The 25442-nt window shown below is 36.2% G+C and overlaps 1 protein-coding gene across 2 annotated transcripts in view; it reads left to right on the top strand.

Moving 5' to 3' along the window:
• arhgef10la (Rho guanine nucleotide exchange factor (GEF) 10-like a) overlaps positions 1–25442 on the top strand; it is a 145983-nt gene that overhangs the window by 71997 nt on the left and 48544 nt on the right. For both annotated transcript variants that reach the window (XM_048173226.1, XM_048173225.1), the window contains 3 exons: positions 1875–1990; positions 4892–5019; positions 14528–14628. In XM_048173226.1, coding sequence (XP_048029183.1) covers positions 1875–1990; positions 4892–5019; positions 14528–14628 — 345 coding nt within the window. The remainder of the gene's footprint in view (positions 1–1874; positions 1991–4891; positions 5020–14527; positions 14629–25442) is intronic.

Here is a 25442-nt window from a genome sequence, read left to right as displayed (position 1 = left end):
GAAAAGCGCCAATAAAATAGCTTGTAAAAATGTCACATTACCGTAACATTTACCTCAGAAAAGCCATTCAATGTCCAAAAACTTGTTAGTGAGCTACAAAAATGAACTTGGAGAGGAGCATTTTGATATATATCCACTGTGACTATAGGCCATTGCATATTCATGTACTTATAATGTGCTTCAGTACTGAATGTATAAAACCTTTTTATGACGGCCACCATTTAAATGTTTAGGCTGATATTAAAAACGAGTAGAAACATAATTATGTCATTTAAAATTTATTATAATGTTATTATAAAAACTTCTTCATGTGTAATTTATATGTAAGTAGCTAACAAATCAATTAATTTTAACCTTTAATATTATAATGATATCAAAATCAAATCGCAAGCTTCTGTTTGTTGTTTGACTTTAGGCTGTATTGTGCTGTATTGTGTCTGCATAGGCCTCTGCTGGTGGCCGGCCAGCGTGTGTGTCAGTTTACATATGACAATGTGTGTGAGAGAGATAGACTAGTGGAAATGGCAGAATACCATGCAATAGTGTGAAAACTAGATCCCAGCACACCAACGGATTAGTGTGGATTACAAGTCAGCACATTCACCTGAGGCCAAGGTGGGCCACAATCCCACAAACCTGTAGGCCCGCCTGAGGCCTTGCCACGACAACCAGAAGAGCAGTCTGCCAGCTTGCGCTGTAGGGGCTCACTGTTCCTATTTTTATTCAAATGTGCCTGCTATTGATCAAGCCGTGCCAGTGACAGATGTCTCTGTGGCTGTGTGAGTTGAAGACCCTATTAAATTTCTAAAGGTTAGAAAGAGACAGACAAAACAGTGAAAGAAAGATGTAGAGGTGTAAAGAGAAGTGGATGGAATCTAGACAGACAGTGAAAGGCAAAAAGACAGGTTTAGAGAGAAAAAAGAGATAGAGAGATGGTGTGTCAGAGACTGAGAAAGATCTCTGACAGACCTTCCAGCGGTACTTCGAAAATTAGGTTTAGGTGGGGGTCAACAATTGCCCGTGCCGCCCCAATTCTGCACACAGGTCATGCGATAATGCGGAGGTGCAGAAAGGCCAGACAGTCCTGCGGTCTTCGTATCCAGCTCCAGGATTTAATTACACTCCTCATTCCTGGACTATCGGTCGGACACATAGAGCAGATTCACCCCCGCTATTGATTTTGCAGGCAGAGACCGCAAAAAAGGGAATGGGGATTCAAATCGATGGTACATTTCACGTCTAATGAGACACCTGTGTTCGTTTCGTCACCCTTAAAGGGCTTCATATTTCCAAATGGCTTCATTTTATACTCTGCTCCTTTTCCTTATAGCATTAGCCTCTGTGGCTACACAAACAATGGGAACAATCGATCTATCTTCAGTATCGATTCTCTTTGTTAGTGGAGCTACTGGAGAGTATTGACAAATGAAAGTTTTGTGATTGTCCAAAAGTCTTTAAAAGTTAAGTTGATTTTGTTTAGATTTGCATTAGGGAAAGTTTTCAAGTGAAAGACTAGAGCACAACGAGTCTTCCTCTTTAAAGGTCAGGTATCATTCTGAAATTTGTCTTCTATTGTAGACCACTATGCAGGTCGCAGATCAATTATTTGAAATGGGGGAATGTGCATTGTGTAGGAAATGCTAAAGTGCTTTTTTATTTGAGCATAACTCACAGTGTAACCGAGCTGTCCTGACTTGATTACATATTCGAATGATTCAGCACCTTACAGGAAGCCTTATCCACTGAAATACCATCTCATCTATCGAAAACCCTGGAGTGCAGGTGCTTTTCGCACTCCAGGGGTCATGCTCTGATAAAGCATGGTGTGAAATTTAAGTACTGGATAAGTGAAGCTGGTTATTTTTGATTGACAGGAAGTATCATTCTGGGTCCGCCCCGTCTGTATCAGGAACTGCAGGAGTTGCAGCACGACCTCTCAGTGGTAGAGCAGGTCACTCTGCTTGTGGGGACTTTACAGGGAACTTACCAGGTAAACAATGTTCACTACCACACATACAATAAGCCCATAAGTGTTAAACTGAAGGGAACTGACGTTATACATTAAACATTACTTTGGGGCGAAGTTGGTAAAAAGTAATTGTAAACATGGCTCATAAATTGAAGTCGTGTCATTAAGTAAAACATAAAAAAAATACAATTTATATGTTTAATGTATAATTTATATGAATATTAAAATGCTTGTTTTTATGTATACTACTGTTTGAAAGTTTAGGGGTGGTAATTTTTTTTTTTTTTTTTTAATGTTCTTAAAAGAATCTCTTATGTTTACCAAAGCTGCATTTATTTAATCAAAAATACACTAATATAGTGAAATATTAAAAATTAAAATAACTGTTTTCTATTTTACTGTATTTTAAAAATGCAATTGTGATGGCAAAGCAAAATTTTCATCAGCCATTACTTCAGTGTCACATGATCCTTCAGATATCATTCTAATGTGCTGGTTTGCTGCTCAAGTTACATTTCTTATTATTATCAATGTTGGAAACAGTTGTGCTGCTTAATATCTTTTTGGAAACAATGATACATTTTCTTTCCAGGATTCTTTGTTTGAAATAGAAATCTTTTGTAACACAAATGTCTTTACTGTGTTTTAATTGAATGCATCCTTGGTGAATAAAATTACCTATTTATTTATTTATTTATTTATTTTTTAAAAATAGGACTTTTGAACAGTAGTGCAAGTAAATGTATATATTCAGTTAAAAAAGGGTTAATTCACCCAAAAATGAAAATTCTGTCATTAATTACTCACCCTCATGTCGTTCCACACCGGTAAGACCTTCGTTCATCTTCAGAACAAAAATTAAGATATTTTTGATAAAATCCGATGGCTCAGTGAGGCCTGCATTGCCAGCAAGATAATTAACACTTTCAAAAGACATATTTAAAACAGTTCATGTGACTACAGTGGTTCAACCTTAATGTTATGAAGTGATGAGAATACTTTTTATACAGCAAAAAAACAAAATAACGACTTTATTCAACAATATCTAGTGATGGGCGATTCCAAAACACGAAGCTGGTTCGGAGCGTGTATCAACTGCCAAAGTCAAGTGATTTCAGTAAACGAGGCTGCTTTATGTCATAAACGGTTCAAAATTTCAATGGTTCACCACTGGGGGGGCGAGACTTTGGCAGTTTGATACACGCTTCGAACCACTTATTCAAAACAAAAGATTTGTAAATCTTCGAAGCTTCATGAAAGCGGTGTTTTGAAATCGCCCATCGCTAGATATTGTTGAATAAAGTCATTATTTTGTTTTTTTGCCACACAAAAAGTATTCATAACATTAAAACAGTTCATGTGACTACAGTGGTTCAACCTTAAATACGTCCTTAGTAACTTTCTGGGCATTTGAAGATAATTGTTAATTATCTTGCTTGCAATGCAGGCCTCACTGAGCCATCGGATTTCATCAAAAATATCTTAATTTGTGTTTTGAAGATGAAGGAAGGTGTTACGGGTGTGGAACAACATGAGGGTGAGTAATTAATGACAGAATTTTTGGGTGAACTAACCCTTTAAACACATCAGCTTTAAAAATAAGATCAGTTGCACTGTTGGATAAATAAATGGAATTTTCATTATAAAAATATAATAGACAAACACTGTCCCAAAATTATAAAAAGAACAAAGTCCAGGAAAGATCAAGGTAGAATATATTAAGCAGCAAAACAAAAGCAGTATTAGTCACACATGGTACAGCCATCTGGGGATGAAAGCCTTTGGGGTAACTGCGTTTTCAGCGTAATTAAATTGTGATCAAAGTTCAGCAACCAAAGACGTGGATCATCAATTGATTATCACGGCATCCGCTTGATAGTTGGACGACAACACGGGGAAACCTTCATAATCTGATCTGCAGTCGATGTTCAGATGGGAGATAGCTCTGAACAGCATGTCTACACAGCACAAGGCTGCTTTCAAATCAGGACAGCTCCCCTGATGCCTTGACAGCCACAAAACCAATACAAAACAGCTAGATAGAAACAGTAACAGCTCTTTGTCTTGCATGCTTTCTTGACCATAACCATGCTTTTGGCCTCCTTACAAATGACCAATTCCTACCCAAAATCTAATCAGAATAGAAATGTGTAATGAATAGAGAATAGGTGAACTTTTGCAGACCTCGTTGATTTTACATGTATTTCAATTGGATATAGCTTTTGGGAGGAGTGAATAATTTGGTTTACAAGAGGAAAGCCTTTATTATTTCTTCAATACTTGGAGGCCAAAACCATAATCAGCATAACAACAAAAATGTTTTTTGACTTTTTGCAAGGACACATTAAATTAATCAAAGGTGACAGTAAAGGCATTCATAATGCTACAAAAGATTATTTCAACTAAATCCTGTTCTTTCGAATTCCTTCGGAAAAAAAAAAGCTCATCACTGTTTCCACAAAAATATTAAACAGCACAACTATGTTCAACATTGATGATATTAAGAACTGTTTCTTGAGTAGCAAATCAGCATATTAGAATAATTTCTGAAAGATCATGAAACACTGAAGACTTTATCACTTGATCTTTATCATCAAAGGAATAAATTTTATATATATAGCTCATATAGTTAGGATAAAATAAATAGGCCTAGACATTTTTCAAAAGGGAGGTGGAAATTCTTCGATGTACCTATTTGTTTGTTATATTAATAATTTTGCATTGGCTATTATTGGGCCTGTGCAGTTCCTGATGACATTAAAATCTTTCAGTGTTTGATTTTCAGTACTTTTTTTTTTTTTTTTTTTAAACTGTTGGGTCAACACTTGATGTCCAATGTAAAGTCAAGGTCCTAAAGCATATATATATACTGTCTAGCGTGTTTGCTAGAATCACACTTGTCAATCTTTGCTGTGTTTATAGAATCTGAACACCACAGTAGCACAGGACTGGTGTTTGGCGCTGCAAAGGCTGATCCGCATCAAAGAGGACCAAATTCAGAGTGCCAACAAGTGCCGTTTACGATTGCAGGTCCCTGGCAGACCAGACAAGTGAGTAAACGGGGCAAAAGCTTCAATTTTCTTTAGCACCCTCAATAAAACGCAAAAAAGCACATATTAATAGGTTCAAGCCATTTGTAATACAAAAACACATTTTTCCTTTCCTGATAACTCTTGATAGATTACATTTGCCTCAAGAAAGTTTGTAGTAAGACATGCTGCTAAATGGCTTCTGAGACCTAAACAAGAAAAAAACTATTTTGATTACTCCACTGCTTGATTTCAGACTGGCAGGTTTATAATATAAGTCCTCCATACATTCCCTGGTGCAGGTGATCCCAAGCGGCACTGAAATATAATGGCAGATGACAAACATGTTAATGTTCATCTGCAACAACGTTAAGATGATGAAGGAGCCCGGCACCATGTTAATTTCCCTTAATGAAAGTGCATTACCCGGCTTTATTTGCGGCGTGTGTTAAAAGCCTACCCCTTGTCACCTTTAACGAAGCCAAGCGGCAAATTACAAGCCTAATAGCATGACGGGAAATCATTAAGTGATAGTTCTCAGATTTGGGAGATCAAGGAATGCTGGAGGTAAAGTTACACAGCCCCTTTCAGTCTGGGAAGTGCTACATTATGGCTAAGTCATAGAGCTTATTCAATTCATTTAACTTAGTCTAGGAGCTGCTGTTTCCCATTTGGAGCGGTAGTGTCATTTCTCTTTGATGCGTAGACAGGGGCTTTAATGTACTCTTATTATGTCACATTAAGAGTCAGTGAATGTAAATGTGTCAAGGCGGAGGCTGCACATTTTTCACAGTGCACTGCACCTGAATGTGCTTATCTTAATGATGCAGAGTGAGAGCGGAAACTTCACTCATAGAATCGGCATGGAAGGAAGAGAAATGAAGACAGATTAGTGGAGGATTCAGCTAAGAAAAGAGCTGAGGAGACGGGGAGAACATGAGAGAAGAGAAACAGAGAGGGGAAAAAACATAAACTGTAAAGCACATAGAGCAGTTGACGTTTATTTATCCTTCATTTACTGAGGAGAATATATTTGGGTGCTAAGATGTACATGTAAAAGTAATAAAAGCAATTTAAAAATGAACCTGTTATTACATTTTTAATGGGATAGTTCAGCCAAAAATGAAAATTCTGCAATCACTGGCTATGTTTACATGTCAATTTACATGGTAAATGTCACAAGCTTCAAATCGGAATTGAGTTTTTGTCATGAGCACACTGCATGAATATACAGAGTTTCCTGCTGTTTGCACATACAGTACTATTCTCCCACATTGCTTCTTTTCTTTGTTTTAAAGAGAAGACTTAATATTTATCTATTTCGGGTCCTGATTAGGAGACGACGAGCACATGAACCATTGTGCTATGCTGCTTATATTTATCAATCAGTAAAAACACCCCTTCCCACGCTCAAAGTAAAGTGTCTGTGGATGAGAGCATGAAGTGAGGACTGATGGGATGTAGTTTTGCTCCACTTCACAAACGATGAGTGTTAGGAGAATTTAAGAATAACACGACAGTCATTTCTGACATTTTATTTAACAACAATTGCAGCTCATTCCACACGTCATACATCATAACGCCATTTCTACATCATTGCATATACGCAATCCTTTCCAGTTTCGGTTTTCAATCCAATCAAGTGTTTACAAAAAGGAATAAACCACCCATTCCAATACGATTGAAATTTCAGGATTTCGAGCTCAGTCAGATCGATTAATGTGTTTGCATGAAGACTTTTCAGTCCGATTGAGCCGTCAATTTAATTACTAACAGATTATTTGGTCACATGTAAACAGTCTCAACCTCATTTTGTTCCTGTATGAGTTTTTTTCTGTGGAAATACAAAAAAGAAAAAGATATCTCATGTTGTATTCCATACAATTAAAGTCCACTTTGACTTTCATTGGATGAACCTAAAGACATTTTTCAAAACATCTTTAATGTTCTAAAGTAGAAAGAAAGTCATACAGGCTTGACATGAGGGTGAATAAATTATGTCAGAATTTTTATTTGTGGGTGAATTATTTATAGGTCTTGGTTTCTCTGAGAACCCAACGAGAACATGAGGGTTAAAACAATTCTTGTGTAAGCTCTATTGTCGTGTTCATGTGAACCATTTCAACACAAAAAATTAAACTTTTTTTTTTTTTTTTTTCGTTTGATCCTTACTACCTGACTACAAAGACAAATAGTGCCTTGCAAGCTGAGAGGAGATACAAGGGACTGATTTTCTGCATTGGCACATGGAAGAGACTCGGCAGAACGTTTAATCTCTGTGTGCTTTCTCAACCTAATGTGACAGCCCTACCAGCCCAGAGCGGCTCAGTACCCTGCAGTCCTCCCTATATCTGTCAGACCCCTGCTCTTCAGGCCTGCTTGGTTGGCTCACGTTCTACAGAACCCACAAGAGCAATCTGCTCAGTCAGATGTTCACCAGAACCCCTGCCCTGCTTCCAAAACAGTCACACTCCCTGAATTTTCCAATGCCTGCGTCAGCCTGCAGTGATGTCATAATGCATTGATGTCATTAGGATAGGGAACCAAGATACAGTTATTATTCACTTTTATGAATTTTCAGAAACGTGTAGCGCAACCAGTATTGATTCAGATTGATACAGCAGGGCCAGTGTTGTCCGATCCCCAAACAAATTATTTTAGTGATTTCAAGAATATACAATGTAGTCTGAATTCCAAATAGCTTTTATGAGCCGATCCTTTTTAGTGAATCAAAATCATATAGCACAGCCGGTGTAATATGATTCCCGATTGAATGATTCTTATGAGTCAATATTTTTAATGAATCAAAAACATACAGCACGACCGGTGTAATTTTACTACTGAACAAATTACTTTTTTATGAGCCATTTATTTTTAGTGAATCAAAAACACATAGTCCAACCAGTGCAATTTGATTCCCTAAACAAATTATTCTTATGAGCCAGCTCCTATTAGTGAATCAAAAACATTTAGAGCAGCAAATGTTGTCTGAGCCCCAAACTAATAAGTCCACCATAGATGTTCCTTTAGTGAATCAAGAATTCTGAATGTAGTCTGAATTCCAAATAGATTTTATGAAGTTATTCTTTTTAGTGAATCAGAAACGTACAGCACGACTAGTCTAATATGATTCCCAAATGAATGTCTCTTATTAGCCAATTCTTTTCGTGACTCAAATACAACACAACCAGTTTAATTTTAATCTTGAACGAATTACTCTTATAAGCCATCTATTTTTAGTGAATCAAAAACCTACAGCAGAACTAGTGTAACTAGAATGTACATTTCCTGAAGAAAATGTGAATGGTGCTTGCAGTGGCAAAACTCGTCACTGTGCAGATGCTGCCGTGATGCATGTAACTGCAAGAGAGCCAAATGAAGTATGTGTAATGTTCTGGTGCTGAAATATGGCTTATGCATGAAGTTACATGGTTACTCTAAATTGTTACTATGGTGTGCTTATACTGTATAGTTTATGGGATGATATTTATAGACTATTTGTCATTGTGAATCAAAAGAGCCAAACTCTTTTGATATGCCTTTTTAATGTTGTTATACGGTTGCTATGGTGCTGCAAGTGGTTGCTAGGGCTTGGCTATGAATTTGCTATGTCATTACTTATTGGCTGCTTGATAGGCCGAGTCAAAAGAGCCTAAACCCAAGTCTCTGTGATTTTCTGATCCAAAGATATGATCTTACAAATTTTGTGCCATTAAGTCCCAAAAACCTACAGCACAACCAGTTTAATTTTAATCTTGAACGATTGACTCTTATAAGCCATTTATTTTTAGTGAATCAAAAACATACAGCACAACTAGTGTAATTAGTCATTTGTAATTAATTACCAGTGTATTTAACAGTGAACTAATGATTTTATGACCCGCCATTGCAGGTCCTTTTTAGTGAATCACTTTTAAGGGCAGTAAATACTGTAAGAATTGCATTTAGTTTTTCCAAACATAATGGAATATTGAATAGAGTGGAATGGAATGGAATGGAATGGAATAGAATGGAATGGAATACAATAGAGCTGTCAGAGCTATAGTGCTCATTTGGCTGATGTTAATTGAATCTGGCTCACAACATTTCCTGATTTGGTTTCACCCTCTTTCCCCATCATTTCCTCTCCTCTCTCCACTGGTCTATAAATAAACTTTTTGGCAACAAGGCCAAAAAGATCCTGTTAAGGAAAAAAGAAGAACATGATCACAGAGAGGCAGAGAAGAAAAGCTTTGAGTAAAAAACTAATTTAAAACAATCTCTTTCTCTCTTTGGTACACATACACAAATCCTCTCTTTATTTACCTATCCTTCTCTTTAACAAACACATGCATACAGATCCAGGGTGAGAGGCAGTTCCCAGCATGCACCCCCTGTTCATTGTTTTTCACCTGCTGTTAGTCTAGGAGCCTTTTCTACCTTCAGATAACTCCTCTCAGCAAGCAGCAAAAGGGACGGTGACACATGGAATTTCAAAGCGCTGCCATGGAGGCTGATGCAGATTCAGGATAATTAACATCACCCATTCAACTTGCCGCAAATCCGTGCGTGCGCTTACGTGTCCTGCCTATTACACATTGACAAAAGCATGGCGGGTTGATTGAGAATAAAAATAATGTAGTAGAAACACAGATGGCTGAAACCAAGGAAAGCCTGTTTTTCATACTAGAATGTTTTTTTCTTCTAGTTCTTTGGAGATGTATTTCATGCACTGTATTTAAATGAGCTGTTTAGCCATATAAAAAATTTTTATGTTGTGTCTAGTGGGCTTTTCACTCCTGAAATTGTTACTCCAAGAACATTCATTCTCCATCCTGGGTTAGCAAATAGCCCCAGGTAGTCAGGTTTCAAAATTTCACTCTGCATATTTGTAAACCCTGTCATAATGTTGTTATTTACATTTACATTTTACGTTTTAATGCATTTGACAAGACACTTTTATTCAAAGTGGCTTATATTGCAATTAAATGTATATATTTTATCAACCATCAATACCATTTTACCACTTGAATCCCCTGGGATTCAAACCCATGACCATGGTGGTGCTACTGCCTGTTTGAGCTTTAGGAATTTGTTTATTCATGAGATTAGTAACATTGATTGGACAAATACAGATTGGCCACATAGATTCCATCTTCTAAAACACTACAAAAATCTCTAAAAAAGCCATAATAATGATAATTACTCCAGTTAATGCATTTGCTTTGACTGTTTCACTTACACGCTGAAATTAAAAAGTGTGAAAGCACATGAATATTTAATAAGGAAAGCACTGATGCAGTTTATGATTGGTTGTCTGTGGCTAAACAACTTCAAAGCAGTGCTAACCCACTTGTGTGAAACTTTGCTTAACCCAGAGTTTAAAAAAGGCCTAATCTGGTTTTAAAATTATGTTAATATAGGTTTATTTGTGAAATTGATAGGTTAATTGATCTTGGATTAATGGGCATAGGGTTTATAGAGCTTATAGGCATAGAGTGCTTTCTCCAAAGCCACTTCCTGTTTGATTTACAATCACCTCCAATCGGCACAGAGAAGAGCCGAGTGCCTTGCTTCCATTCCACCATCTGTCCTGTCATTCTGCATTAGTGTCACACACATGCCACAGCACTGACCTGCAGCCATAAATCAGTCTGTTCTCTGCTCTCCGTTCTGCCCTTTCTGCCTGGGAGTCTGCCTCCTCTGCTGTTTCTTCATTCAGGCCGCACAGAGACACACAAACTCGCACACCTTCTCGCAACCACCCAGATTTTCAATCAGCCAGCGGGAGGAACCCAGGGCCGTTCTGTTTATCGTGTTTAGACCGATGTGGGTGCCCAGCTTTATCCCAGGAATCAAATTAAGCATGGAGCACACTTACTCGACTCTGAAAAACAGCCCTCCCCTATCCCATCTCTTTTTGCTTATTTTTCCCTGTGAAACCATTGTGCTGAGTGAAGGAAATATCTGCAAGTTGTTGTTTGCGTTTGCCATTCTAGGAAGGAGCCAGGCACCACATAAAATTTCAGTCGGAATGCGCTTTCTTTATCTCTGAGCTTCTTCGAAGGTTTAGTTTCATTCTTCTATATCTGCATGTGTCTTTGCACTCCATGCTTTTCTTCGTTCCTTTTCTCTCTGACTCCTTCTGTCTCCCTGGGCTGGGAATGAATGCAGAGCAGGCAGAGGCTGCTGGTGTGACAGTATAACCAAGGCAGGCGTCATCGTATTCTCCAGTCAATTACCTTCTAATGATGTTTGAATGTGAATTGCTTTCCCTGTCCCTGAGCCTTTGCTGAGACACTTACTTTAGTGGGCATAGTGTTAGAAAGTCAAAGTATTTTTACAAGTGTAGAATGGGTTCTTGACTCGTTGAAGGCCTAGACAGTTGTGTAGGGCGAGTGCCAAATTACTGTTCGGCTCATAAGTTTTGCATACTGCATTCATAAACCACACTCTACACTTTTTTAAATAAGAGGAATCATAAAAACTAAATTTGGTTTTTAATGTAGTACTTCCCTTATAACATTCAATTCAATCACAGCAATTATATTTTAAGAACTTCTACTAGATGCTTTTGTTTGTATCTATTGTTCCATAAAGTTCCATTTACTGGTGGACATCCATAGAACCTTTCCATTGCACTAAAGTTTCTTTGTAGGTTTTTTAAAGAAAACATTTCATGAAAGTCTGTTTTGGGAACACAAATTTCTTCCATTCTGCCATTTAGGAGTGTGGTGACACCACACAATGACATCACAGATGTCGATGAAATTGACCTGGAAAAAATGCATTGTGATTATTTTCTCATTTCTGTGTCAAAACTGAAATGTAAACAGTAACATTTAGGATTAGAAATGAAAAAAAAAAAAAATAAGCTGCAGGCAGTCATTAATTCTCAGTGGGGTGACACATGATATTTAGAACCAAGGGTATGAACAATTTAGGATTTTTTTTTTTTTTTTTGTCTTTTGTCTCATATATGTATAAACATTAGTTATGCAGCTGCTTTAGGACAGTACCAAGTGAAATCATTTATTTTATTATTATTATTATTATTATTATTATTTTTACATACATACATGCATACATGCATACATACACATTCTAATTAATTGCATGATATGCCAGTTAATTAATCAAATTAATCTCATATCAATTTTGGCTGAGAGATTATCCCCCCAAAAATCATTTAAAGTCATTATTGTGTTAGATGAGAAAATCATTAAATAGTAATTACTAAAAGAAGCTTTAGAAAGAAATGTTTTGAAATGTTATTTCACATAAACTTTTAAGTCTACAATGTGGCCATAACATTTTTTTTCAGAAGCTGCATATAAAGTGGCATTTAGTAGGGCTGCACAATTTATCACACGGTACGAAAAATAACTTAAATGCGATGAAATCGCAAAGGCTGCGATTATTTTGTTTTTTATGCGCATCAATGAAATGTCAATGAAGTATGGCTCCAAATGCTAATCCATCTGAAAGCACTGCGAGTTTGAGTTGCGTATGTACATTTGAAAAAGCAACACGCGTCAAACATCTTTCCTGACATGAGAAGCATTTATTAACATCTTGTACAACAAAAGACAACATTTAATAACATATTTTTACTCTGAACTCACTTCATAATGACAGTTGAGCATCCTTCTGTGAGATTATGTGGCTTCTTACACAGAATAAGGAAGTCATGTGTTTATTAGCCATGTTTAATTAATCAAAGCATTTAATTCCTTTGTTTATTCAGCTACAGTGAAAGTATGATAGGGATATGGATTTCCTGGAATGATTTGTGTTATCTACTTCTACTGCAGGGCATATTTGGAGTTTCTGTGCAAGAGCGCCCTCAGATGGAGAAGCATTTAGGGTGAATTCAGGTTGATTGGGACACTTTTTCCAAGTCATCTCAATGGCAAAAAGTATCCCAATCACCCTGAATTCACCCTACTACTGATCACAGATCTGTACAGCTCTGACAAGCTGCGCATAAAATAATCGCAGACTTTGCCAAATCGCATGTGGTTTAATCGAGATAACTCGTGCAGCCCTAGCATTTAGGTATATTTACACACTGTTTAATGCAGCTCTGATTCATTGAGGAATGAAGCAAGTGACCATCTTTATAAATGGTTCACTCAACTATTGGCTTACTCGATTTCATTAAATTTCTTGGATTCATTAAGTACTAAAACACCACCGTGTGTTGCTCAGAGACGGACAACGGTTCTGCTGTGACTTTTTGTTTGGCAACTATTTTCATTGGCAAAACTGAGCAAAAACAAATAATATTGACAATATTGTGTCACACTAACTTGTTTATTGAACTGTTGTATAAAATCAGTATCACATTTACAATTCTGCAAATATTCGAGTGAAAAACAAACACTTGCTCGTGTGATTTTGCTAAACTATATCATGACATAAATATAAGAAAAAAAACCTAGAGGGGCATTTTTGCCCTCATATCTTGAACTTTAGTGGCATTTTTTTAACTGCATTCATCATGCAGTCAGTTGTTGCCCTGCATCATGTTCATAACTAAACTGCATACAATGTAGGATGACGTACATGTCTTTGCCCTTATTTTTTTCATAATTAATCATCGCACCAAATTAACGCTTTAAATCGACAGTCCTAATATATATATATATATATATATATATATATATAGTTTTAGATATTATTTCTGAAGTATTTATAAATAATGGTAGATGTTTGACTGATTCTGCAAAGCGTGTGTACTTATGAGCACAACTGCACTTCACAAGAATGGACTTGCCTACTATGGGTATATCTGAGGTTTAGATAACAGAGTTTATAATGATTGAATCTAGAAATTGAATCACATTTTCAATTTTAAACTGTCATTCTTCAAAGTCAAATCCAGATGGTTTTCTTGTGGCCAGTCTCCTTCAATAACTCATATTAAGAACCTCATCCCATCCAGAAGCACACGGTGCTCAGTCGTGCTCGCGCATTCGCCCCTTGTAGAAGGCATTGCTGAAAAGTTCTGGTCCATTAACCTGGCTTAACATCTTGGCTGAGAATGCAGATCAACTCAGCAAGCTCACCTCATCTCCAGGCCTGACACACTCCACCCTTCCCCACATAACCCTCCATGCCACCACATCCACAGATCTTACAGTCACTGTGACCTTCGTACTGCCTCTTAGAATAAATAAATAAAGAAATATGAAATGTGTGCAGTTGTGGGAATCTCTATACCTCCTTCTATGCTGTCTGCTTTTTCCTCCTCTAAGCACAGACTTCATGGAAAAAAACAACAACTCAGCACACAGATCCAGACTCAGCTTGAGATCAAGCTGTATTGAGGAGAGTGGCAGCTGCTCTCCCCAGGGCTCCTTGGTGCACTGCAGCAAAACTATTTCATTGTATTATTAATACTGATAATTAAGGTGCCACCATGTTGTGATGTGTTTTTATGGAAATTTTACAAGATTATCTTCCTCAGAGGGCCATAGCAATGAGCCCATGTTGGATAGATCAGTGTATTTCACCACCTGTCAAATGTTTTTTTCGTGTACTGTAGATCTGGGCGTCCTGTAAGCTTCACTGTGGTCTTCAACACACCAAGCCCTGTCAGCAAGATCTCCTGGGTCAACCGGTTCCACTTAGCGAAGATAGCACTGAGTAAGTTTGAATTTTATCCTCCACTAACCCATGACTTTAGGCCTTTTGATCTGAAACATTGACTGTGATTGATCACCCATTGTTGTGGGTGTTTATTCAGACCAGAGAATGTCTTCTGCATGCAGTAAAATAACAGACGATAAAATACAATTTCAGTCTCATTGCTTGGTTATCTAATCTCTGCATTTACAAGTTGTGACTTGTTGGTTTGCTTTGTGTTTGTCACATCAATGATAAATCAGAGTGCAGCCATGATTTATTTTGGTCTTATCAATGAATAAACCAGTTTTAATATGCATTAACCCCTGGGCAAGGATATATTCAGCCACATCATCTTAAACTAACTCCCTGAAGAAGTCATACCTATTACTCCTATCGCAAGCTAAAAGCAATAGTCTTTCTGGCAATTTTCAAAGAAAAATTTAATTTCACAAGAGCTTTAGCCTTGTCAGTAGTGACGTAATATTATAACTTCCTGTTTTCTTTTTCTTTTTGCCTTTTTCCTGTCATATATTTTAGTAATCATCATAAATTAGGTATAATTTGAAAGCTTAACTTAATTCAAAATTTGTTTTAAATTCTGACATTGTCTAACCATGGAAATTATACTTAAAATCCTTTTAGCGGGCTCCTCAGTCCAGTGGACGGTGTCATGTTTTTATATTACAAGATTTACTTTGACTGTTTTATACTAATTTTTTTCTAATCTTGAAACTCAAGGTTTCATATTTGGTGGCTGTTTTGTGATTAAAAGTGATATTGTGACAGATATGTATTAATTCGTTAGGAGTATGCATAAAAAAATCAAAAAAGAAATCAATGGAATGTGGGTTTCATCCAGTGGTTATTTTTGGTACAGCGCCTAAACAAAATCTCATAGGAACTTCAGTTTTTGTGATATCAACTTAAAATTTGGACTAAACTTTGTTAGACATATAGCTTTGACTTTATAGCAATTTTAGAGTAAAAATGATTTTGTGTAAAATATCTATATAGTATAAAGTATATGTATATTACAGTACAATTGTTTTACAGTAAACTTAAACTTCTATAACATTTCTAAACATTAATTTCTTGAAAGCAATAATCTGCTGAGTGTCATCTTTAAAAGAGACCAACCTTAGGTCTGTATTCCAAAGCATTCATGAATTACAGCCATTTAAGATTGGATAGTTTGGATTGCATTTTCACATCTATGCTCAAAAAAAGAGGTGACAGCTATTTAATATTTAATTGTACATGCTAATTTTCCCAGATTTGTACATACAGTTAGTGTTCTCAGAAAGTTAATCTTTAAAAACACTAATAATTTAATAACACTTAAAAATTAAATCTTTAGCAAATCTCAAAATGTTTTTTTAATACTTTACATTTATAATTTTGTGATGCTTCTGGTAGCATTTGAACTGACTGATTTTAGTTTTTAGTGTTTTATTTTTAATTAATCTACACTAAATATTAATTAGTAACTTTGGTCACACTTTAGATTAGGATCCAGTTCTCACTATTAACAAACTATTATCTACGACTTTTGTCTCAATAAACTCCTAATTACTGCTGCTTAATAATAGTTAGTAAAGTAGTTGTTAGGGTAGGATTAAGGGATGTAGAAAATGGTCATGCAGAATAAGGCATTAATATGTGCTTTATAAGTACTAATAAACAGCCAGTATTCTAGTAATATGCATGCTAATACACAACTACTTAATAGTGAGAATTGGACCCTAAACTAAAGTGTTACTGTAACTTTAATATCATAAAAGTCAGAAATTAATCAGGCAACTTTAATGGCTGGTGTGCAAAGCCTCTCTTATCTTTGTATAGGTTTCTGTTGCAAAACAACTGCACATTATGTTCATATGATTGTGCAATCAAAACATCTGGGCATTAATGTGTTAAATGTTGCTATCAGGGTCAGTGTGCCTTAAGCTAATGAGGTAGTAAGTATGCTTCATTGAAATGACCACAGTGAGGCATCCAGTTTGTTGTAAGTTGTGATGAAGCTCTTAGAATGTAATTCCTGTGCTTGAATTGAATGTTGTAATACAGCTGAAATCTAGCAGCTTGGATTTTGTTTTATTGATGCCATGCACAAAATATATGGGCACAGGGTTTCTGTCAGTCTGCAGACTGGGTCAGAGGTGTGGATATTTAGAGATGCATCAAAAATACCAGTGACTAATGGAGTCTGAATTCTCAGACTTATGCTTTTGCATCTTTTTCCACACCAGCTGAAGTTGAACAAAAACAAAAGAAGTAGTTTTACTTTATGAGGGGCATGATCAAAGATTACATCATGCTACTTGATGGACATACAGAGAAATGAGCACAAATAGGGCGAACTGGAGCTACGTCTTGGAACCGAGAGCTATAAGAGCCTTGACTGGAACCTGTCTTTACCCTTTTATATCAGATTTCTAACCATTCTAGGTGCAAAGTAAATTTGTTCAAGCCTTGCTCTTTTTTTGTTGTTTTCACAACAACAATAATGGCCTTACATATGCTGCCAATGACTATTTGTGATCTGTAGTTGAAAAGAGCTTTATGGCAATAGGCAAATAGTAATCTCGGCTGACAGTAAGTGGATGTTGGCAGCGTAAGTGGCAACCCCCCCCCCCCCCCCCCAAAAAAAAAACTAGATAGCAAAGAAAGAATGACGAACATTCCTGAGAGCCTTTTTCAAAAAAAAAAAAAAAAAAACCTCTCCACTCTCTTTTCTCTCTTTCTTAGCAGTTGTTGTAAGAAGCCATTTGGCTTTCTGTGCATTTCCCTGTTTGCTTTCCTGCTGTTTCTTGGCTCGTCCATAGTCAGCTGTCAGATTTTTGTTCCATCTCAGCCAGGCTTGTTGACCAAAATGAGCTTTAAATTCACAACTCACTGTGTAACTTTCACACTTCACTATGCAGAGTCGTAACATGTCACATTTAGAATGTGCAGAAATGTGTATTTCAGAATCACATCAAAACATCCCAAGCGTTTTGTGCAGACGGTCGTTATCCAGCCTGCTGAAGATGTCAGTTACAACCTAATTTCATTACACCCACACATTGCCTACTCATTTAGCCAAATGAAATTACAATAACAGAAATGCTGGTGCAATTTCATGGGTGGCCTGTTGTTGCCGAGCTCCCTTACGTCCTTTGAGGACGTGTGGGTCTGATGTGGGAAGAAAAAGCCTTTGATTGAGGTCATTTGAGACCCTTCACCTCCCATCTGGCAGTGTATTAAAACACAAGCCACTTCCTTGTGTTATCAATCCCTATGATCCTCCATTCACTGTGTCTTCTTTAACGCATATTGATCCTTATTAGCAAGCGTCATAAGGTATTTCCTGAACCCTCCACTCCACCTGTTTTCCCCTACAAGTCCTGCATTGATGTCTAACTTTTGTCTGATATAAAATGCACAGAAGCTGTTTTGTCTGTTATGAGGGCCATTAACAGGCTTCTGCTATGGGTAACATATGCTTGTATCTATAAAATACATGCTGTCAGAAAACAGTGTTTGTGATATTGTGGTGGGATGCTGGGAACTCATGGGGCGTGAGATCGAGAGCTTCAACATGACTGTGGATGAGTGTGTCCTGAGGGTTCCATTAATTATGAAGATGTGGTTCAGAGATTGCCACGAGAACAACATGGGGTGCAGAGAAAAGGCCTGATTCTTTTTCCAAATGCTCCCTTGTTGCATGTTCACAGGTGCACCTTTAATTAATATGTTCGACACACAGACTTCAAGGGTTTCCATCAGAAATGTCCAATTCTAGTGAATCTCAAAATTAAATCACAGATTCAAGTTCTTGTGTGGCATTTCAGATCTTTCTCTTTTTTTTTTAAAAAAAAGGAGGATATTTAGTTTATTTTTGATGTGCATTGCTGTATTTTTAATTCTGTCATGACAACTCTGACAACTCTTGGCATGGTAATGGCTATGGCAGTGTTGATATATTTGGTCTTCTCGGAATAGATCTGCTATGCTGCTGCTGCTGTTGGTTATTGCTGCTCCTCCTGCCAATACATACACGACATGCTGCTGTGAGCAAGTAAGACATGCTGCTGCTGTACAATATAGCGTACATGAATTACCCGTAGCAGATCTATACAGGTGGAGCTGGGGAAGGTGGAGGGTTTCTGAAAGCACGCTGTACTGTTAAGGCAAATGCTGACTGAGTATTTGAAAGTTGAGCAGCAAGCTCATTGGCTACTGATACAGCAAGAACCAATCAGCTGTGCCTAATAGAGAATGATGTGATTGCAAGCAGGTGAGTTACGGAGTTAATCAGCCTGTGCCATTTAGAGTTTCATGACAGAATTTTGTATTTGTCCAATGCAAATTATTTTCAAAAGATTATCTCCCTTATTAAAAAACTATCTTTTTTTTGTACCAGAGAAAAACAACATAAATAACAAAAACATATCTATTGAATATTTATAAGAATTATAATGTTTTATATATTATAGCTATAGGCTATATATTTTTTATAAATATAATATAAAATAATGTATGAAACATTATATTCTTTATATTATTTAACTAAATGTATAATATGAGATATTATATTGTTCTAATAGAAATTATATATTAAAACTAGATATTATATAATATATTATATAACCACTATGATATTTAATAAAAGACATTCAATTTTTTTTGTTAATATTTAAATTATGTTAATTTAAATAATATTTATACATGAATACACATTACTACAAAGATTCACTGCATTTAACCAGTTTTTCTTTTAGCTTGTAGTCTAGTTAACTGGGTCATTGATGAATAAGGTTTTTAAAAGTGTAAAAAAACATAATGAAGATATAATTAATTTTGAAATTAATTAATACTGCTTTTGTCATTTTTTTTACAATATAGACAAAATATTGTCATAAAGTCATTCAGTTTAACCAAAATTTTGGTTTTACCGAATGACACTTTTGGTTTATACTAAATGACGATATTTTCAAACAGTGTTAACAGGCTGAAATCTAGCTAGCTAGCAAAAGGACAATCAAACATTTTATATTTAGTACAAGTATTTAAAACATTACAACATTTTCCATGTTTTATAGCAGTTGTACCGAATGACATGAATGAAAATATATACATTCATTAAATTTTTAGATATTTTAATCACAAATTAAATACATTTTATAATTAAAACATTTTGGATTGAATAAAAGCAATTTAGTTCTACTACCTTACATACTTTAGATGTGATTTGTTTTTTATTATTATTAAGGCCTTTGGGCAAAAAAAATGACCCGTCACGTCATTGACCCAACTACTAGTTTATGACTTGTAGGTTGGTAAACTAGTTTCAAAGTATAGCTTCCTCAGTACTGGACTTGTGGCTGCTTATATTGTCAGTTGTAAGTACATGAACTCACACAAAGGAAGGCAGATTGGTCACAGAGCTGAAGGAAGAAAGTTTGGAAATAAAAACTATGCGAAACAGCAGGAGCGATATGGAGAGCAGTATATGAAGACAAATTCTATTTGTGTGTGTATCTACTCCATGTGCAATAGTGGTAGGCAAAAAACAAGGGGATGTGACTGACAGCAAAGCATTGTAAATTAAGCACTGAAAAGAGGAGTGGGGAATCATTTGTAAACCTGTTATTGTAATGGATCGGGTTGATGATAAACAACAGGTGGAGGTTGGGATCTGTGGGCATATGTCATCTGAGGAAGGGAAGCCAGTGGTAGTTTACCCCACTCCACCTGAGTGACACGCTCCATCTCCTCTCGTTCCTGATCAGTGATCACTGCCGCGGTCTGTCTGGCACGGCTACATAATGAGAGAAAAGAGGACTTTTAGAACAATTCTTTGAAGTTCTAGTGGTCTTAACCTGTCTCTTCTTTCACTCTACGCTCAGCAGAACTAACATCTATGGATGTCATAGCAACCAACTTTCAAATGTGACCAAGTTAGGGAGCTTTTTTTCATCAAAGCACTTTCTGAAACCCATTGATTCTTCTAGGAAAACAGCATATGGAAAACGCTCATGAAGTGAAAGAAAAGGCATGAAAGGCATTGTTCACTCCTTGTGTATTCTAATGCTGTTTCTGCACACAAAGAATCTTTTGAAGTAACTGTACAGCATTGAGTCTTATGCTTCCTAACGACTGACTGAAGTGTTTATTAATGGATTGTGACTTTTCTCTCTTTGTGTAGTACACGTTTAATTATATTTCTCGATTTGTCAGTATGATTTCTTCTGCTGAAACTACATTCAAAACCAAAGCAACAGGATGCTTTATATTTTTTATTTATTAATTTATTGAATTTTTGTGAATCAAATAGCTTGTAATTTTTGGTTTTTATATTATATTATGTTATATTATGTCATTGACCTGTGTATGCTTTAAATGCGATTCATATTAATATTTAGAAATCATAAAGCTTGCACAGTACACTATTACTTTTTCTTTTCTTCTAATGTGAATGTATAACCGCATTAAGCCATGCTGTTATACATTCATAAAAAATTCATTTCATGATTCGCAAATACAGTATTAATAGGAATTCAATAAACAATTGTGCTGCTCAGCATTGATCCCTGAAGTGTCGAGCAACATCCTGTGAACTCTTTTGTTTCAACTGTATCTTTGCTGCTTTTGTCAAAGTGTTTATAGATTGGCCTTCTTTGTAATTAATCATCACAGTAGATTTAAAGCCCACCGCTGTTAGTCGATAATGCCAAAGCATAATTAAAATTAAATCCCTATTATGCGATGCTTCTGTATATTTGCTAAGCTGCTTTTGGAAAAAAAAAAAAAACTGTAAGGTCCATGAGTGGTTACCAGCTATTATTGCAAATGACAAACAAGTTAGATGAAGTTCAGTGTATTGTTTTGGAGTACATAGCTGCTAATTAAAAATGCTGTTTGCACATTTTGTCCTAAATAGATGTGTCTGCTTATGCACCTTTCTCAAAGAGACAAGGCAGCAAACTTCTAATAAAGCAGCAAGTATAGTTTTCAACAAGGCTGGTGGTTCAGCTATTCACAGCCTCTCTGTGTGCCGGTTTCCTGGCCCATTCTGATGAATGTTTTTAATTATGCATTTTAGATGGTGCTGAATAGCAATTTGGATGTTTTAGGAAAAAAGCAATACAAGGGCATTAATACTGTGTGCTGCTTTTAGGTGGTCGTGTGAACCTTAAGAATGGCACAAATTGTGGGACAAAGTACTTAAAATTTCTCCAGAGTGGAAACCCCTGATTTAAACAACTTTCGAATTACTTTTTTTTAATACATATAAGTGCAAAACCAAATATACGCTTCATTTTTCATCCTTTAAACCTTCCAGACACTGTAATCCATTGTAAATGCCTTACTCTAAATTCTCTATAGAAAAACAAAAACAAATAGCCGAGGCTAAATAATTTTCTCTGGTAATTGACGTTATGCAACTAATGCTGCCAACTGAGCTTCTCTTGTATTGAACCAGAACATTTGTTCAATAGCAAAGCCTACAATAGTTCCAATACAATTTGTCTGAAACAAATTGACGACCCCAGTTCCTATCATTCTTTTACTTTCATCTGAGAGTTTGTTTGTGTGTGTGTGTGTGCGTGTGTGCTTTTTGCCTATATGCAGATGTATTCCAAATACCCTTAACTTTTATTTTATCCCTGTTTATCATTCAGTGTCTGCCTGGTAGAGATACCCGTTAGCCTCCAGCCCAAATCCTCTCTCCTGTCCATCATTCTCTCACCTCCGTTCTCACTTTCTGCTTCTCCTTTGTCTCTATTTCTCTCACACTCTGACAGCGGCTATCAATGAGCAACCCCTGGTTAAACCCCAGCCTCCCTGATGAGGTGCACACTTGTTTGCTTATCCTTTGCTAAGCGGCTTGAGTTTTACGACACAACATGAATAGAACGATGGTTGCTGCATTGTTAATGAGGGAGTGAAGGGAGTGTGTTTGGCTGCTGAGTTCTGGCTTGTTCCTCGCATTGTGTTAGCCAGGGTATTGGGAGCTTATGCGGGCAGAATGCATTATGCCTGAGTCATTAGCAGCGCTAGCCCTTGCTATGCAGGGGCATAAGACAGGCCTCAACTTTGGTAATGTCTCATCTAACTTGCCACTGCAGCGTTTATTGAGAGTGAAACATCAATTATTGTTCATTATTAATATATTTCAAAGGGCTGAATGCCAATGCTACCATGCATCCTAGTACACCAGCAAAAGCCAGTGTTTAATCTTCTCTGGAGAGTTTGATAATGTATATTTGGACAAACTTGGGCTTTTAATAATGTCTAAAGGTGTGTGAAATGGGAATATTGACCTTTCTGACAAAACAAAACAGCAAAGAGCACATTTCATTAGCTACTTTAATAGCTATCTTTAAGGGTCACAGTATGTGAGTGCAGTGCGAGACAGGTAAACAGTGAACATGATGACGCGCAAGTAGGATTGACTGACGGCTAGAATTCAATTACAGTGATTTAGAAGTGAATTACACTCCTCGATCATCCCTCCAAAGGGCAAACTTGTGATAAGATCATGGCATAACAGTTTTATTTAATGAGAAGATATAGAGAATTCAGTCCTGTTTGTGAAAGGAAAGGAGATGTGGGTGGAAGGATTAGATGCTTTTGTATGTTAGTAGAATTTGCTTTCATGCTTCACTGTGCTGTGAAACTATATAAACAGCCGCATCGAATGAAAAGCAGGTAGGCCTAATACATTTCCAAAGACATCAGGGCCTTGCTTTCATTATATCTGTCTGACAGTCAAGAGGGTCAGGGTTTTACAATTTACAATATAGCACTAATGCAGAGAAAGATGCATGCCTGGATACCATTTACTTTATGAAAAAATCATATTATGCTCTTTGGCTGAAACAATGATATCAAGCTTGGTGCAGAGCCAGTGGGACTAACTGCTAAAGGTAACCAGCCAACCTTGACCCTTGCTAGTCTGCGTAGTTCACTAAAGCATAAATAATCATGTTGTCTTCTAAGGCCAGACTTGTTTGAGTCTGCATTTTAAATATTTTTTGACAAACCTGGTTGATACAATACTTTTATACAATGTTTTTCCTCTTTGTCACATTATGTGTGATAGTTAACATGCTAATTATAAATGAGAACAGACTTGTATGTATAAACAATCTGTCAGAACAAGTGGTGATTGCATTTTTTTTTGTTGGCATCAGATTACTCGCAGAAGGCTGTATGTTTACTGCAGAATGCAAAAACTAATAGACCTATTCTTTATTTTCAGTTCTTCATGATCATTATCACAAAAAGTATAGCAGTCATTCCATAGGAGGAGTGTTGTTTGTGACCACAACATTTGATGTTTGAGGACATACACTAAACACACACACACACACACACACACACACACACAAAAAAAAAAAAAAACAATATATGCATTTATAGTTCTATTTAAAATATTTCTAAACATTTTCTAAGCTTTGACATTTACACCAAATCAATCACATTTATACAATTTATGACCTTGAGTTTTTATGTCTCCTCTTCATACCACTAATTTACAACAAAATAATAATGATCTTCACTAAATTGCATGGACAAGAGAAGGGGACATCATTGGAGTCTTCATTTGTGAACCTGGACCACAAAACCAGTCATAAGTCGCACGGGTATACTTGTAGCAATAGCCAACAATACATAGTATGGGTCAAAATGATCGATTTTTCTTTTATGGCAAAAATCATAAGGATATTAAGTAAAGATCATGTTCCATGAAGATATTTTGTAAATTTCCTACCGTAAATATATCAAAAATTTATTTTATGCATTGCTAAGGACTTAATTTGGAGGCTGCTGCTGATGATAATAATTATATATGTGTGATTTATAATGTATTCATAATATTAATTTGTATAATATTTGTAATATGTTAATATTTATATATCTATATGTATTTAATGCATATGTACTGTATGTATATAATGATTTATTATTATTATTATTATTATTATTATTATAATTATGTGTTTTCTATATACTATTTTTATTTCAGAATAGCGACATGCAACTGGCACTGCTTTCATGGAATGACTCAGCTATACATGTGAAACACAGAGTAACTTTTTTTCTAAATCTCTCACTCAGTCAAATCAAGATTTCATTGACTGTGATAATGAAAAACATTATCATGTACATCAGCCAAACTATTTTGACAGATATGCAAATGTTCCTTTAGAAATGATCCTAATAGTGTGACCACTGCTGTAAAGGCATGGAGAAATCCTATTTCTCGTAACCAAAGTTCATCCTCTTCATGAATTCTCTCTTTCCCTTTGTCCTTCAAAAAATTCAATTACTTTTTTAATACGTTTATAAATAATGCATAGATTTGCCGTTGCAGTAAGGATCAACTTTGTATAAAATGATTAGATTAAGAATTCTCATTTCTGGACTTAAAGTATTGAAAGGGGATTATTGCAAGGTGTTTGCAATTATCTTAAGAATTTGTGTGGTCTTATCCATAGTCCTACTGTACTTACTGTACTTATTGGCGAAAGAAGTCTATCTGAGAGGTTTAGTAGAAGTAGAAGTTTTAGAAGTCCGACCTTCTGAAGTACGCCATTGATTGCATTGATTTTAGAGAGTCGGGTCCATTGTAAGTGGAGAGAAAATGGGGACAAAATCAAAGCGTCGACGCCCCTTAAGTGTGTGTTGACCACAGAGCACTGATACAGAGATGTTGCACTCTGGCTGTTTGTACACCTTCGATGAAATCTGAAAGAAATCATCTGGAAGCCCTTGAGAAACAATGAGACTAAACTCAAGCTAATTGGTCCTTAAGTCTCCTGCTCTGACTTGCGCGTTGA

Source organism: Megalobrama amblycephala, linkage group LG21, assembly GCF_018812025.1.
Source record: "Megalobrama amblycephala isolate DHTTF-2021 linkage group LG21, ASM1881202v1, whole genome shotgun sequence".
NCBI classification, from domain to species: domain Eukaryota; kingdom Metazoa; phylum Chordata; class Actinopteri; order Cypriniformes; family Xenocyprididae; genus Megalobrama; species Megalobrama amblycephala.
This window is presented reverse-complemented; position numbering and strand designations above follow the sequence as displayed.